We start from the raw sequence: 16,739 nt of genomic DNA, 5'->3' as shown, positions 1-16,739 counted from the left end.
TAGTTTCAGTAGCGTAATGTAGAGGAAAGCCAGACTGTTGGTGGGTTAAAAATGAATGGCAGGGGGACTTCCCTGGGCGTCCTGTGGTTAAGACTCTGCGCTTCCAACTCAGGGGGCATGGGTTCCATCCCTGGTCAGGGAACTAAGATCCTGCATGCCACATGGCATGGCCAAAAAAAAAGAATATTCCCGAGGTTGAGTGTTTCTTTTAATTGATTCATTCACTCATTCATTTATTCATTTATTTGTTGTCTTGAGCATACTTATGGCCGCTGAGGAGTGAGTAAAGAGAAAACATTTAAAAATAGGAAGCCAAGAGAATTACTAATAGAACAATGCCCAGAAGAAGAAACACAACTTCATTTGAGACTGAAGGAAATAAGGTAGAGCTGGGCACTTGTGCAGATGGGTCACTAGATGTAGGGAGGGATATCACACGCTTGGTGGCTTAAGTTTGTAACGTGAAAGGCAGGATCATTGGCTGGGCTCTGAAGGTGCAACTGCAGCTGGCGACTAAACTGTGTTCTGAGGCCTTTCCTCAAATTTGGGTGGTTTTCTTCAGCAGTACTTGACCCTTTGCTTGCCTTTTCTTTGACATTGTCCATGAACCTTGCTGTTGCTACTTCAAAAAAATAAAGGAGCACGTGTTTCATAAATAGAGCATCTTCAGATATACTGATCTTTGAAATTCCAAACAGCATGCTGGCCTTCTTCCCTCTGCACTCCATTCATCTGGTTTTCCAGTCGACACGAGGAGATAGAGATAGAAAGATGGATTGTGTGTGTGCATGTACATATGTTGCACTCTTTAGAGGTGATGACATACGTAAGACCATCAAAGAAATCTTCCAAGGTTGCAGAATAAAAAATTTGAAAACTGCTACATTTATTCATGCAGAAATTTTACTTAGTAGCCACCTCTGAACTCTTTAATCCACACAGTTTTACGTGCCAAAATTCTTGTGTTCATTTTACCTAGAAAAGCATGAGTCTTCAGCTTCTTACTCCAGTTTTCAGCTGAACATCATTCAACAATGAACCAACTTAAAATAGCCAGTTAATGGCCCTTGTTGACTATCAGGGCAACAGACCACTGACTTCGGTTTTAGGCTTCAATCTTCAAGACATCTCTGCTGAATTCTGTAGGTCACAGGCAAATTGAAACACAAATCAGCCCGCTCACAAAATACTTGTTTTCCTGGACATGGGAGAGAGAGGAAGTTGGGGAGCAGAAATACAGTTTAGGAAATAAAAGTTCTAATTCTATTTTGGGCTACATCAACTGGTGGAAAATATTACTTCAAATATTTTTGAATGAATGAAAAATATCTGTAATTACCAAGCTCACCTTGACCACTTAGCACGTATTTTATTGGTTAATTCAATTATTCCCTCTGATAGTCTTATATTTCCCAGTTTCTTTCCCAAAACACATCTTAAATACTAAAAACTACAGTTCTTAAATATACACAGGCATCCAATTCCCTGGGCGTCTTGCAAATTTTCCTGAACTACACCTTATAAAGCTGGAAGCTGATGGGTGACCTAGGAATGAAGTGAAAGAGCCAGGTGCTCTGGTCAACAGCTTAGAAAGTGGTTGTGCAATGTTTTTGCCTCCAGGTCAAACTCTGTGACTCTCCTGATTCCCTGCAAAATAACAAAACCCAGCATTTTGAAGCACATGTATTCAGAAATATATCAGGAGAATGTCAAAGGGCATAGACACCATATTACACAAAGAAAGTTTGAAAGAAGAAAAGCTATTCAATCTAGAACCTGAGGAAACCTGAGAGCTGTCTATTTTAGTACACTTTTATACTCAAGTGTGAGATGCCAATTCAAAACGGTTTAAGGTAAAAGCAGATGTGTTGGTTCAGGAGCTTAAGCTATGACATCAGAACTTAGTCTTTCTTTTCTCTATCTCTTGGTTCTACCCTTCTCTATGTTGGCTTTCTTTTCAGCCATGAGTCTCCCTTGCCTGGGCAGCACCATACTTCTCTCCTATAACCCCAGTAACTCTAGTGAAAAAGGAGAATCCAGTCTACTGACATTTCCAACAAAAGTCCTGGACTCATTGACTCTAAATGACTTGACTTTGGTCTAATCCCCACTCCTCAACCCTGGAGAAGACTTGGTTGAAGGAAAGATGGTTCTTTAAGGAAAACTTTCGTGCTATTCCTACAAAGAGGGACAACAAATGCCAGGGAGGCAAAAACAACAGATGTCCTATACCACCTTCAATTATGTCATGGGTTCTCTTATGAATACAGAGATTAACCTCTATAAGGTCCCAGAAATGAGAAATAGCCCACTTGCATGAAACTTATAGGAAAGCAGATTTCCACTCACTCCCCAAAATGACCTTCTTATAGTTAAAACCATTAGCATTTGAAATGGGCTACATTAAGATGTGCCAATTACCCGGTCCTTCCGTGTGTCCAGAATCAGGCCAAATGGGCAGCTGTCAGTGGTATTGTGCAAGGAATTCCTGCATCAAGCAGAGCTTTGCCTGCATGACCTGAAAGGTCTCTTTTGCCTCTACAATTCTGTTATCCTTGTTAATTTCCACAATTCAATTTGCAGTACAGGATAAACAAACCAACCTAATTTGATCTGGAACTTCTACAGGCTATCATAGGTCATTTAATCTAAAACACATGGCTGTAGCCATTACTACGTTTTCTGAAGTCATCTAACAGACGTGGTCCTTAACAAGGTTTCCATGTTATTAGTTTCACTTATGTTTTTTTTTTCCCAGCCTCCTGCTTATTACACAATTGCTTTCATTCTCCTTTGGATTAGGGTGGAAAGGAGCATGAAAGAGTTTTCTTCTTTCTGCCTTTCTCCTCTTAAATCTTGTAATAGGTGAGTTCCAATTAAAATTACATGCTTGGGGCTTCCCTGGTGGCGTAGTAGTTAAGAATCCGTCTGCTAATGCAGGGGACACGGGTTCCAGCCCTGGTGCGGGAAGATTCCACATGCCGCGGAACAACTAAGCCCGTGCGCCACAACTGCTGAGCCTGTGCTCTAGAGCCCGCGAGCCACAACTACTGAGCCCACGTGCCACAACTACTGAAGCCTGCGCACATAGAGCCCGTGCTCTGCAGCAAGAGTAGTCACCGCAATGAGAAGCCCCTGCACCGCAACAAAGAGTAGCCCCTGCTCGCTGCAACTAGAGAAAGCCCATGTGCAGCAACGAAGACCCAGTGCAGCCAAAAATAAAACAAATAAAATAAATAAATTAAAAAAAAATTACACTGCTCATATTTTTACCTTTGAATTTAGCTTTCACTTTGCAGGTCCAAGAATCTATGAGAAACAGGAGTGGGAGTCATGGATAACCATAGATCTGGACAAAGTTTATTAAGGAAAATTTTCAAAGAAGGAAGAGTGAGATTTTAAAATTTGTTATCAAAAACTAATTTGTAAATTTACTATACTGCAATGCTGTTAGAATTAGGGTGCCAAACCACTTAAGCCATACTCATGAAAAAATAAACACATTTGTGTTAAATAGTATTTGTTTCTTTCACAACTGAAAGCACCCCACACCCCCACCCCACCCAAACATACACGTACTCCCTTCTGCTTAAACTGGAAGTGCCTTGTTACACAATCCAACCCGCAAATAAAATGTTGTTTTTGCTAGGGTATGTCCATCCTTAATAACTGATTATATTTCTTGTCTTTTTCAGTGAATGTTGTGTCAATGTTACAGGAATTTTGGGAAAGCAAGCAGCAACAGAGGGCTGCGTTCCCAAGTGAAGGTGTGGTGGTCTACGAGTCGCTGCCGTCTCCTGGACCACCCTTTGTGAGTTATGTGACCCTCCCAGGGGGAAGCTGTTTTGGCAACTTTCAGGTAAGAAGCAACCATAAATTGATCAGTGAAAGCTGATTGAGTTAAAACAGAGTAAGCCCTTTCATAAAATGGTACATTGTAAGTTTTCTTGGGTCTAATGAAAAAAGTTGTGCCACATTCCATTATGTAACAGAAAAATTGGTCAGATGTTCCCATTTTTTTAAATGGGAAGTATTTTTTTATTAGGGTGTTTGTCCCCTGATATTTCTTTATGGAAAATGAATTTTATAGTATTTTATTTGCCTGACTGCTGCTGCCTTTTCCGTCAAATATTTTAGAATAAATCTTAAAGAACAAAGGAACTTGGGCAAAGTCCTTGCATCAGGGCCCTTCCATCAGTAGAAAGTCTTCACATTTTTGAAATTTGTAATCAAATACTAATCAATCTACTACACACGAAAGCATGAACCTATAGCAAAGGTTGAGGGTCACAGGGCTGGGTTCAGGCACCTATGCCAATCCCAAGTTCTGCCTCTGAATAATTGTAGACCCTTGGGAAATTTATTTAACTTACTGATTTCCCTGATTTTGAGATGGGGAATAATACCCACAGGGTAGGTTGAGAGTCATATGAAATATACATGCAATGTGTTTATCTGATATATAGCAGTTATTCCAAGTATTATTTTGATAATTAGTATAAAGACTCTTCCAGTTGGTTAATTCTTTGTTATGTTTATGATGGGTATAAAAGATGATACATTTCTAGTTGTACACCTGTTCACACAAAAACATTTGTCTGCATTAACAATCAGTATCTGATTGTGTGCGTAACAAATACTTATTGAGTGACTAGGAAATATCAAGCACTGGATCAAGTAATGAGGATATGGTCCATACCTTAAGGAAAGAAATGTACAAAAATTATAGTAATTACATAGTAATATTAGAGGGTCAATGAAAGCACAAAAGTTGGAGCTTCTCAATTTACCAGTCACCTTTATAAGTACCCCTTTAGTGCAGTAAACTCTCTCTTAATTTTCAATAACTGGCAAAAATCCTTCGTTTATAGTTTACGGACAATGTGAAACTCAGAAGCGCTCAACTTTCCCTCTTAGCTTTGACAACTAGGAAGCCCAGAGGCAAAATTTCAGTGTATCTCTTTGTAGTATGTCTATAAAACTTACTGTCGTGTAATTTTTAGGACTAACCTCATACTTGATATTATTTATATTTCTAACTTTACTCTCCCTTTGAACTTAGTGTGCCTCACTCATTTATTTCGTCCTGTTACCATGTATCTGTTTTATATTATTTCAAATCCTTTGTGTGCCTCACTCATTTATTTCATCCTGTTACCATGTATCTGTTTTATATTATTTCAAATCCTTTGTGGAGTAAGGGGAAGATATAGTTTAATAAATAGACCCACAAACCTATGTCTGCCTAGGGAAGTCAGAAAATAATTCATGGGAAGCAATCACACACTGAGATGTACAATTGAGGGTGTCTTTGCCAATCAGTAAAGAAGAGATAACATTCTCAGCATAGGGAACAGTGTGTACAGAGGCATGGAACAAGAGAAAACCACAAGAACTTTCAGAATTTGGGGATCCTAAGTGTGTCTGTGACAGGGAAACAGTAGGAGATGATGGTAGGCACTCATATCAAACTATAAGGGGTGTTCATGCTTTGCAAAGAAGAACAGGTTTTATTCTATATAAAATCAAAATCCCTGAAAGATTCTGAGCAGGAGCATGATATATTCAAATGTGTTTCAGAAAGCTTACTCTGACAGTAGCCTGGGGTAATTTTAAAGAACTGCTTTCAAAACTTCTGACACCGCCAGCCAGTGAGGTCTTGCCTTCTACCCTGAGCAGTGGTCAACAGTGGATTTTTACCTCTGACTAATGAAAGTGAACTGCCTGATGAGGATGATTTGAAAATGGCTCTAGAAGCCTTAGAACAGAACTTGATGGAACCCTAGACACTTAGACATGGATGGGGAGCAAGGGAGGGGGAGGAAAGGCAGCAAATGAGGAAAGGATTCCCTAATCCACATGAGTCTGCAGGTCCATCATCAAGCGTTCAAGGTGAAGTCTGCCTACTCATAGAGAGCTCCCATCAGACTTCCCATTCAGGGGAGGCCTCCTAGGAAAACAGAGCTGCTCAGCCACAGAGCAAGGTTTTGCCAGCCACCTAAATGAATCTGTTTTGTTCTTTTTTTTCTGTCCATGAATGTCAATGGACTAAAGATCACCAAACATGTGAAGAAATCCAAAAGAAAAAACTTTTAAAAAGACCAAGGCAAGCAACCAAAAAACAGAAATAATTTAAGCAGCAGAGTATGTAAAAGAGTATTACAATAATTATCTTCAGAAAATTGTGGAAAGGTAAGTATCCCTAAAACAGCTAAGAAAAAAGAAGCAAGCAGGGAACAGGAAATTTAAAGTGTGATTGCCAAATTAGAACAATAATTAGAACAAATAAAAAATGAGTAAACAGATGAATAGACATAGATCACAGCCAAATTAGTAAAGGATAACAAAGTAAAAAATGAATAGTAAATTTTCTAGAACTTAGAGCAAAAAGACAAAGAGATGGAAAAAGAGGACAGGAGACATGGGGATAAATCCTGGAGGTAAACATTAATCTAATAAGAGTTCTAGAAAGAGACAAAGGAAATAAGGGGAAGAAATAAGTAACAGAAGCAATTTTCTTTGAGTTAAAGGAAAGCACAAATTTTCATATTGAAATGGCCCACCGTATTCCAAGCAGGATCATGACAAAAAGTCACACAGCTCTGTGGCTGTATGAGACTTAGGGACAGCATTCTGTTTAAAAGATGGATCAAGGGACTTCTGTGCATTGATCTCACTGTTTTTTGGGGTTTTGTTTTGTTTTGTTTTAAGGTAGATTTGATTTATATGTAGGATAGCTATGGGGGAGCTGATATGAAATTGGGCAAAAACTGGCAAACCTGGTCAAAAAAATGAAAAACTATATATTTGAAAAGATAAACAAGAAAGACATTTGTGAGTAAGAAAAAAGAATAAAAAACCTACACTACTCTCAGCATGAGAAAGGGGATGTAATCATAGGAGTGTGATATAAAAATACTACATGAACTATTAAAAAAGCATAAAAACGTACATAATATTGACTTTTTTCTGGGAACTCTGTTATCTTTGCAATTCTTCTATAAGTCTAAAGTTATTTCAAAATAAAAATTAAAAAAAAAAAAAAAATGGCTCCAATGGCTCCCTAGTATTTTACCTTCTTATTAAAGTTTGAATTCCTTATTCTGGCAATAAGGACTTTACAACTAGCCCCAACTTTCCCAGCTTTATCTCCTGAATTCTTTTCTGACACTCAGTGCTTCAGCCTGACTGTCCCTCATCCAGGCCTTGACCTCTTCCAGCCACTCCACACTCATACTATGACCTACTCATGAAGTGCTGTTGCCACCTTCTCTTCATGTCTAAACCCTGACTATCTTCCAGGACTTCACTTAGATATCACATTTTCCATGAATTTTCCCTGAAGCTCCCCACTAAAAATCTTTACCTCTTCTGATTTTCCAGTGCAGTTAGTTATCTCTGCTTCTCTTCTAGTATTTAATGTTTTTTACCTTATGCTACAGCTACTTATGTGCATGTTCTGTCCCTATAATAAAATGTAAGGGCCTCAGGGACAGAGTCTGTATCCTTATATCCCTAAGATGCCAAGTACTGGGCTTTGCATATAGTAAGTGCCTAATAAATGTTGTTGAATGAATAGCTAAATGATGAATAACAAATCCGAAGAATCAATGAAGTTTATATATGTCCTTTTTAAAAAAATATAATCACTATTGACAGATATACAAAACAATATATACTATTACATACAACATAATATATCAACTAAGGTATTTCACCTCACTCTGCAAGATGGTGGGCTAGGAAGGAAAAATCAGTAACATTAAAATCAGCTGATATTATTGTGTTCATATCTGTGATTAAAGTTTTGAAAGTGGATTAATTTGAAACTATTGATTTAAAAAAACCTTCTAATTCTCTCTGAATTTCATTTATGCAAAATAACTTTCCCTCCACCCTATACCCATGATCTCGAATAACCAACATTTGGCCATACACACCCATGCAGTATGTTTGTTCATATGTAATAACTACATTCATTATAATGTACTTAGAATATAATGCTTTTGACAGATCAGTAAATAGATCTAGAGGATATGAGTCTAAGAAATTCTAATGTTTTTGTTTTTGCTTCCTTGAGAACTATGAATTTCCCTATTGTCTCATAAATTTCTACTCCAAATGATAAGACTTCCCGTATGTAGTAAATTTACCATCCTCCTTATAGTCTCTAAAAAATAGAAAACAAAATTTAAAAAGCTGAACTCTTCAGCAGGTAAGCCTCTTGGTGATTTCTCTGATCATTTCAGGGTTTCCTTTTCCTTATGTTTAAATCATCATATTTTAAGGTTCTCAGGAGGATTGTTAACATCCTTGCTTTAAAAGATCCAGAATTTCCTGAATCAAATATGTTTTGAAAATGTGTTTGGGTGATTGGCTGCCAAATCTTAACCTATTTGGCTCCCCAAAATGTGATTTGAGAAAGGAAAACCAGGAAGGAAAAAAAAAAGAAAGAAAATTTCTCCTAAAGCAATGTCCTTACACTTTTCATGGTCAGTTCAGAAACTGTCTTCAGTGGTTTCAACTAAACCGTCTAAATGTTATTTTTACCATATAACATTTTATCATATTTTTGCCAGCAGTTGGCCTTAAGAACCTACATGCTCATTCCTGCAATGCCTTTCACGTAATCAAATGTCACCCTTGTGCATTGCAAATCATTTCATGATGGATTATTAATGCCAAGACCATGTGCTGGGACATGGAGAAACCATTATGCCAGCAGTAGCCTTCTTACTGAGCCGTGGACGTCACCTCCAACGGTGCCAAGTAATTGAAAATACTTGAAGTGGAGTATGGGACTGGACTGCCAGATTAATCCTTCTGGTTCATGAAAGCTGTAAGAGATTATGCTCATTCATTCTTTAGAAAAGTGGTACTCAGACTGAGCTTTAGTTTTCTGATTAATCAAAGGAAAGCAGTCAAAAGGCTCTGGTGGACACAAACCACCGGTTTTATGCAAAGAAACCTCCCACTGAAGTAAATGGGAGGCTTGTGTCCAAGAAGACTAATTAAAGAATTTTCAGTTAGTTTTGACGCCACAACCCAAAAAAAACAGAGAGCCAGAGGGAAAGAAAGCAGCCATAACCCTGCCTTTTAACTGTGCCTTCGCAAACTACTTCAGTATAGAAAAAGAGAAGTGAAAATATGATTCATTTTTGAATTTCTAAACAATAAATAAAATGATCTACTGTTATAAAATTATTTGTCTTTTAGAAAGTTATACTGAAACACATTAGTGCTTATTGTGTCTTTTGTAAAAGAAACTATCTTCTAAGGCATTAAGTGGAAATTCATGCAGCTTGGGTGTATTTTCTCTATGCCATTTTTGTCTCGGCAGTTAATCCTTCCCTAGCCCCATATCATGACCATGAAAACTTGCAGTAATTTCCATTTTTTACAATAAGGGCAACACAAGGGCCATCAGATCAACGTTTGGCTCCCCTCTTGATGAACTCAGAAGGAAAGCCACTCATTGTTTCAGCAGCTGTTTTTGTTTCCAAATCCAAAAGGGGGAACTTAATTGAGTATTTTCTCTTATTTTATATTTTGATTAAAAGCTCTGTGATTCAAGTTTGTTTTCAAGCCAGTGATGTGGTCTTCTATATAGTCTGCTAGAATGATTTGGATTAATGTATTTTACTCTTATTTGGAATAAAAAGTAAAACTTCTTTGAGTGTGGTACTACACCATGTGATTATTTATGTGCAAAAGTTATGATTGAATAAAAAATGTATCACCTAGCTAAAACATTGATGTGATAGCTCGATTTATTTGAAGTGTAGAACACTCATTCAATGAGATGTCATACTTTTTTTCACGTATTTTGTTATTGTTAAAATTGCTTTACAGAAAAACAGGTGGTAAACACTGGGGTCAGGTACTTAGGCTGTTTGTATCATGCCAGGTGCTGTGTGAAATTGAGATGTTTAATATTTCCAGAGGCAAGCTGTTGATTGATTTCTTTTTTTTTTTCATTTCCAACCAGTATTTAGCATTGTGTATCAGGGTCACACAGTTGGGAGGTATGAGAGGGAACACTCAGAGCAGATGAGTTTCTTCCAAAGCTCTGTCTCTGAAAGACCTTCCATTTTTATGCCACTTGGTTTTCAAACCAAAGCCTTTGCCTGTGAAGACACCTGGAAAAACTACTTTTCCAAGGTACATACTACCTAAAAGGATAGGGTTTTGTTTTAGTCACTTTTAAGGCAGTAAGCACACTTCACCTTTATTATCAGATATAAAACACATGTTTTATACTTTCATGCGTTGCATGATTCTTCTTCTCAAAGTCCAGGGAATTAAAAGTATATTTAAATCACAATAGAGTAAGTTTATAAAATTAAGTTTTTCCCGAGAGAGAAGGACTAAGAGAAAATTTGATTAATTCATAGACTTGGCTAAATGGAATTGTAATGCTCTCTTTTTTACCGATTATTAAATAAGGTCTAGTCTTAACATTCCATGCTCCAAAGAGAGATTTAGTTCCTGCCATAAAATTGAGACTACTGCCTTGCACTAATGCTGTTTTAATGCCAACTATTACTGTTTGAAATCAACCATGACCTCTTCTCTGTCTCTAGAGTTGTATACCTTGATGCAGATGCACAACATGCTATGCAATGTAACTTAACTTCTAAAGGAGGTATTTCCTGGTAGAAATCTCCACAGGAAAGCATCCTGTTTTGCAACTAATGAGACTCAAAGATAGGAAGGTTAGTTATAACCCCTTCCCATTTGAAAGTCATATGTCAGCTAATGATCAGGCTTTCAAGGCTTGCCCGTGAAACTGGAAGTGCATATTGTTTTAATGAGACCTAGTTATTCTCCAGAACCCTTTGCTAACTTTACTTTTTTTAATCAAGCAAAGTGAATAGAGATATTCACATATTGTTGTTTCAAATAGAACAGCAGCATATAGTGAAAGGAATGCTTAGGAAAAGTCTCCCTGGTAAATAGACTTGGGACAATCTCCAGGGGAGTCCCCCAGCCTCAGTTGATTTAGGAGGATGCTCACTGTCTCACAAGCTGCTGAATGAGGAAGAAAGTTTCCCCACCCTACCCCCCCATCCCTCTCCGCGCCAGAGCCAAGTCCTTTTACATCAAAGCAACTATAAAAATAAACCAAAACTTTGAGCCCTGATCAATTCATCTTGTCTTCACCTTAAGTTGAAAAAAGAATAAGAAGAAAAGAAAAAAGGGAAAAGAAAAAAACCTCAAGGAGCAAAACAACATGGTTTTGTAATAGTTACCAGGGACCTTGGTCTAGGTATGTGTGTAGAATAGCATTTGTGGCAGAGGTAAACGAGGAGGAGGCCAGGTGGTTTGTATTATAAAAATAACATTCTGACCCACCATGTGCATGAAACGTTTCTTTCAGTTGACAGGAACTGGTGAGTTTTCTCCCAGACCAGTCCCCTCCCCCATACCTAGCAAAGACCCCCATTCCCAGCACACACAGAGCTCCAAATTGTTCCCAATGTATTTGCAGCCAGCCTGACCTACAGAGAAAGAGACGCGATATTAACTTGGGTGACTGAGTCTCAACGGTTGCCCTTTTTCACATCACCGTCTGGAAGGGAAAAAAATGCTAATATATCTACGAATAGATAAATTGGAACACACGCAAATGTTCATGCTTAGACCAGGGCAGTCAAGGTCTTAAAGAATTGAAAAGGGGACAATTAGTATCAGGGCCTGGTTTGTGGCATTCTTTGTGCTGATGGCTTGCTGTCAGGATGAAACTGAGGTGTTGGTGACACTGACCAGAGCTGGCAGGTCTTACACACAAACTCTGCAAGTCAATTGCTGAGACTTGCACTCTGAGTCACAAAAGCAAAACACTCCCAACCGCCTGAATGACAGACTTGACAGCCTAAAGGATCTGGGCAAGAATTCTCACCTCGCACAGAGTCAGTTTATTTGGTTTTGCCACCTGCAAAGTCCCAGCTTGGGAGAGCCCCTTGGGTCCCATGGGCGATTGATCAAATGCCACCTAAATAACACTGACCTGCCCTTGGCCCCAGGGAGGATGGCATCTTCAGCTTTGAGTTTGCATGTGGATAAAATCTGTCAAATGTATAATACATGACGGGTCTTATTCCAAAAACCTTGCTCCTTACAGAGCACTTTTCAACTCCTCCGCTACCATTGGTAGACACAGAATAAAGTGTACCTAACTCAGTTTTATACATTTAGGATCTGCAGACCTTTATTTTTCTTGATGTCTTTAAAATGCAAGTATAAAAAATTCTAAGAAGTCTCTTGTTTGTTTTAGATGGAGAAAGGTCACTTATATTGATTTCTTTCCACATGCTTTCGTAAAGAAAACACTGTAGTTGGGATGTATGGACAGAAAAATCTTAGTGTTCAGAAACAGTCACTCAACACATGTTCTAATACAAAGCAAGGGACAAACTATCAATAAAATGAGGACTACCAGGACAGTTACTGTTCAGAGTATAAATTGTGTCATCCTGGCTAGAAAATGTTTCTGTGAACAGTAACACACTTATAATAATTTCAATTTTTATTGTTATCAATAATTAACAATAAAACTAGTATCTTACTAGGCATTTCTATGTTTACAACATGTACGTGGCTACCAAAATTTTATTTCAATTAATTTAAGAATTTCCGTACATCCTAAAAAATGGATTAGCCACTATTTTATTTCAGGACAGCCTACTGACCCACAAATCATTCTTGGTTTAATCTTTCTGTTGCAGACTAGCATCGTGGTTAAAAATCTGGGCTTTCAAGTCAGACAGACATGGGGTTTAATCTTGTTTTGGTAACTTTTTAAGTTGTATGACCTTAGGATATGTAACTTCTGTTTTTCTTGTGGGTGGAATAAGGATAACAACAAAAGCAACTTCATAGGATTGTGGTAATAACTAAATGTGACAATTGACATAAGCTGCTTAGCTCAGCACCCAGCATATAGAGTCAGCGATGAGGATGACTGTTAGTGAGCTCTCCGTCAAGGGTGGGCTGAGGGAGTTCCCAATTGCCTGATGTGAGCAAAGCCTTTGTATTAGCTATCTATGTCTGGGTAACAAATTACTGCAAAACTTATCATTGTCTCACACAGTTTCTGAGGATCAGGAATCTAGAAGCAGCTTAGTTGGGTAGTTCTGGCTCAGGGTGTCCCAGAGGTTTCAGTCAAGCCATCAGCTGGCGCTAGAGTCATCTGAAGGCTTGATCAGATCTGGAGGATCAGCTTCCAATCACACTCAGAAGGCTGTTGGCAGAAGGTGTTAGTTAGTTCCTTACCACGTGTGCCTTTCAGTAGGACTGCTCAGAACATGCCAGCTGGCTCTTCCCAGAGAGAAAGCAACTGTGACCAAGATGGAAGCCACAAGGTCTTTTATAACCTAATTTAAAAAGTGACATACCTTAGCTTCTGCCATATTCTATTGGTTGCACACACCAAACCTGTACAGTATGGGAGGGGACTGCACAAGTGTGTGAATACCAGGAGGCAGAGATCACTGGGGGTTATCTCAGAGGCTGGATACCACCACCTTTAAATGGTTTTCCTAAGCAATGCCACAGATGCTCTTTTTTTTTTTTTTGGCTTTAATTTTAGAGTTGAGAGGCTTTGAAATGATTATAGTGTTTTATAATCTACCAGCAAATGAAAGGCATCCAAGCCTCAAGATAAATGTCTGAGTGGGGTCTGCTAGCCACTTGAAAAGCATGTGGCTCCACATACCAAAGAAATCCACAGCTGACTTTAGTAAAATCTTGACTGTTAAATATTCCAGCTCTGTACTTTCACAAAGTGCAAAGGACAGAAGTTGTCTCTCTATATTAACAAGTAAGAATGGTTAGCGGATAAGGCATGGTTTACAAATCTGTATTTATGATTGGGGTCTGGCTGAAAAACAGCAAGAATAAACCATACAACCTGGGAAGTCTAATTCCAGCAGGAAGTTGCTTTGAAATAACATAATACTTCATTCACTCCCCAACTGATGTCTTTGACGACCAGTTTGGACACATCAATAAAACGTCCTGTCACTTACCATATTTTATTTTCTTGCAGCATTTTCCACTGTTGGATGGTAACTCTAATAATGCCTGTTCTTACAGCAGAATCCACGCTCCGATTTAGATTTGCCAAGTAGATTGCTTTTAGCTAAATTTCTTGTCCAAGTACAGGTCCTTATGGTTTGAGAGTTCCCATTAAAAGATCCCTAAAGAAAAATATACAGCTTTACTGGCTTGGATTTGTAGCTCCAAAATTTAAAAGAAAGCGGCTGGTTAACATTATAGACATTTTGAAGTACTTGTCTTTCAGAAATGCAAAAAACAATAGCAAGAAAAGCCTTTGATGGCTCAGAATTTATTTTATTTTATGTACTTATTAATTGGTACACTTTCTCCCCCATTTTAACCAAAGATCCTGTACATTGAAACAATAAAATAAGTAAAGACATGTGTCTGCTTTAAAATCTCGAAATTGGTTATGTCTCATAGTCCTCTTCCATGCTTTCTGGGTAGAGGCTCTTTCTGTTCTCTCAGCCCTGCAGCACTTTGATCTCAGAAGCAGTGCCATTTGGTTGTAAATGTATGTGGCGCCTTTGATCTAGTACTTAGCTGGTCTTATTTAAAATAGATAGCTTCTTTTATGTAAGTAGTGTTTACTGGGTCTCTCTCTATGAAAGATGGTTTAAATTGCTATTATTTAGATAGAAAGTTATATAAAGTTTCTTAAGAGTGCCCAGATCTGAATCTAATTCTCTAAATTCTAAAACCCCAATGGCATTATTATAGATTACATACAGCAAATTCCTGTTAAAATGAGCTGCTTTTACAGATGTCAGGTAATATTTGCAAAAACTTCGTTTGCTTTTTAACAGGGAACTGATTTTCCAAAGAATAATAAACATATCCTACACACACGCAAAAATAGTACTCTCAGAGTGTCTGAACTTAATGGCCAATTTGCCCTCTGAAATTCACATATTAGTATATTTTTATGTTACTGGGTTATGAATACTATAAAGTATATATTGAAATGGGACTTTTTAAAGTAATAAGTATATGTCTTGAATTCTCTTCTTTAAGAGGATTTCTTGAATATTTTATCAGGCGCATTAGTGACCTGTGTTTGAATTTCCTAGGCTGCATTCAATTATTCATTCAACAAACTATGTTGCAGGTGCAAAGATGCAGAGATGATTAAGTCACAGACTCTGCCCTTAAGTTGCTCACAGTCTGGGGTCAATGGGCAGAGCACTAGTAGACAATTACACAATAGTGTGGTGTGTGCCTCTTATGGATGCTGGTCCTTCCAGCCTGCAGTTGGGACTGGTCAGGGAAGGCTTCCTGGAAGAGGTGGCACCCAAGCTTCAGTTAGACTGCTGACTCAGAACTCAATGTCCTGTAAATTCCCAGCCAGGTCCATAATGCAAAGACAATCTATCTGCCTAACGCCTCTGATCCCCCCAACCCTGGTTTAATGCAGGTGGCCTAAACCTTGAGAAAGGTCTTGAAGGGCGCTGCTGCCTGAAGCTACCCCAAAACCTTCTAGCTTGTCATTCAACACTAAGGAGAAAAAGCCCAAACCACCTTTCACATACATATTTATAAATTTAGCTCCATTCTTCATTTAAAGGAAATATTGGAAATCTCTTTGTGTTGTTTAAGTTAAAATAGCTGCCTTTAATTGTTCTGTTAGGCTCCTGACACATGTTTTTTCCTTCCTCCTTGGTGTCGTGTTCCTACCATTTCAGAAGTCTTGTCATTACTTTGCCCACGTACTAACCATACAGGAGCATTCCAAGAACTGACCCTGGGAGTAAGCACTCTGGAGGATGCTCAAGAAGTATATAATGGGCACTTCCCAGGCCTGGAGGTTGGGGGAAGGGCAAGAAGAGGTAATCCATAGTCACGTACAGGATCATTGCACTAATAGTCACAACTGTTCTAGGGAGGTCACAGGGGGCATATCAGAGGGGGCCAGGGCCTGACCTCAGGGGACTCATACTGGGTCTGTGGAGATGGAGAAGAGAGGCGGCCTCTGGAGGACATGAGCGCATGAGTTTGGAGTGTTCTTGGATCAGTGCAGGGATGGTCAGCATGGGGCAGGTGAGGTAGAGGCAGGAATGTGCTAAAAGCAAACTGGAAGGGTTTGGCTTTTTCCCAGTGGTGCTATGAAGCCCTTGAGGCACAAAACTGCAAAATGAAGTGGGATCTTTGGTACTTTCCCACTTCTTTGATGTAACCAAGCACTACTGATTCTGAGAATCTTGCATTCTAGGCAGTGGCCACCTTGGAGACCAGAGAGCCTAGCCTTCCCATTTGCCCAGTGAGGAAATAAGCTCCAAAGAACAAGCAGCCCAGGTCTCACAGTCACTGAATGGCAGAGGCAAGGGTGTCTGGCCATCCTGTTGACCAGGACCCAGGCCTGGGCTTCTCTTCCTGGGGCTTGTTTCCCACTAGGAGTCCTGGAGTAAGATCTAGGACATTAGACAGTTCCTAGGAGCCTGTAGGAGAGAGCCATCACACCCTGGGGTCCTCCAACATGTGTGATCTCCAGGGGCAGTGCAGTTCTCATAGGGCTTCATCCTCTATCTGGACCCAGGGTCCACACCAAACCAGAACTTGAATAAGAGGAGTTGGTAAGAAAAGAGACAGAGAGGACAGAAAAGAATCAGGTTAAATTGAGCAGACCCATGTGAGCCACAGGAAGGCCAGGCTGAGAGGATGGAGAGCAGTATTAAATTGGG

At 39.0% G+C, this 16,739-nt stretch overlaps 1 protein-coding gene across 1 annotated transcript in view; it reads left to right on the top strand.

Moving 5' to 3' along the window:
* LIX1 (limb and CNS expressed 1) overlaps nucleotides 1-16,739 on the top strand; it is a 47,284-nt gene that overhangs the window by 15,556 nt on the left and 14,989 nt on the right. Inside the window, exon 2 of the mRNA XM_029218393.1 lies at nucleotides 3,696-3,859. Within this exon, the coding sequence (XP_029074226.1) occupies nucleotides 3,696-3,859 (164 nt within the window). The remainder of the gene's footprint in view (nucleotides 1-3,695; nucleotides 3,860-16,739) is intronic.

This window comes from Monodon monoceros, unplaced genomic scaffold (genome assembly GCF_005190385.1).
Source record: "Monodon monoceros isolate NGI ecotype Baffin Bay Population unplaced genomic scaffold, NGI_Narwhal_1 Super_Scaffold_12, whole genome shotgun sequence".
Classification (NCBI taxonomy): Eukaryota; Metazoa; Chordata; class Mammalia; order Artiodactyla; family Monodontidae; genus Monodon; species Monodon monoceros.
Note: the sequence above shows the minus strand (reverse complement) of the source record. Positions and strands in the feature narration are given on the sequence as shown.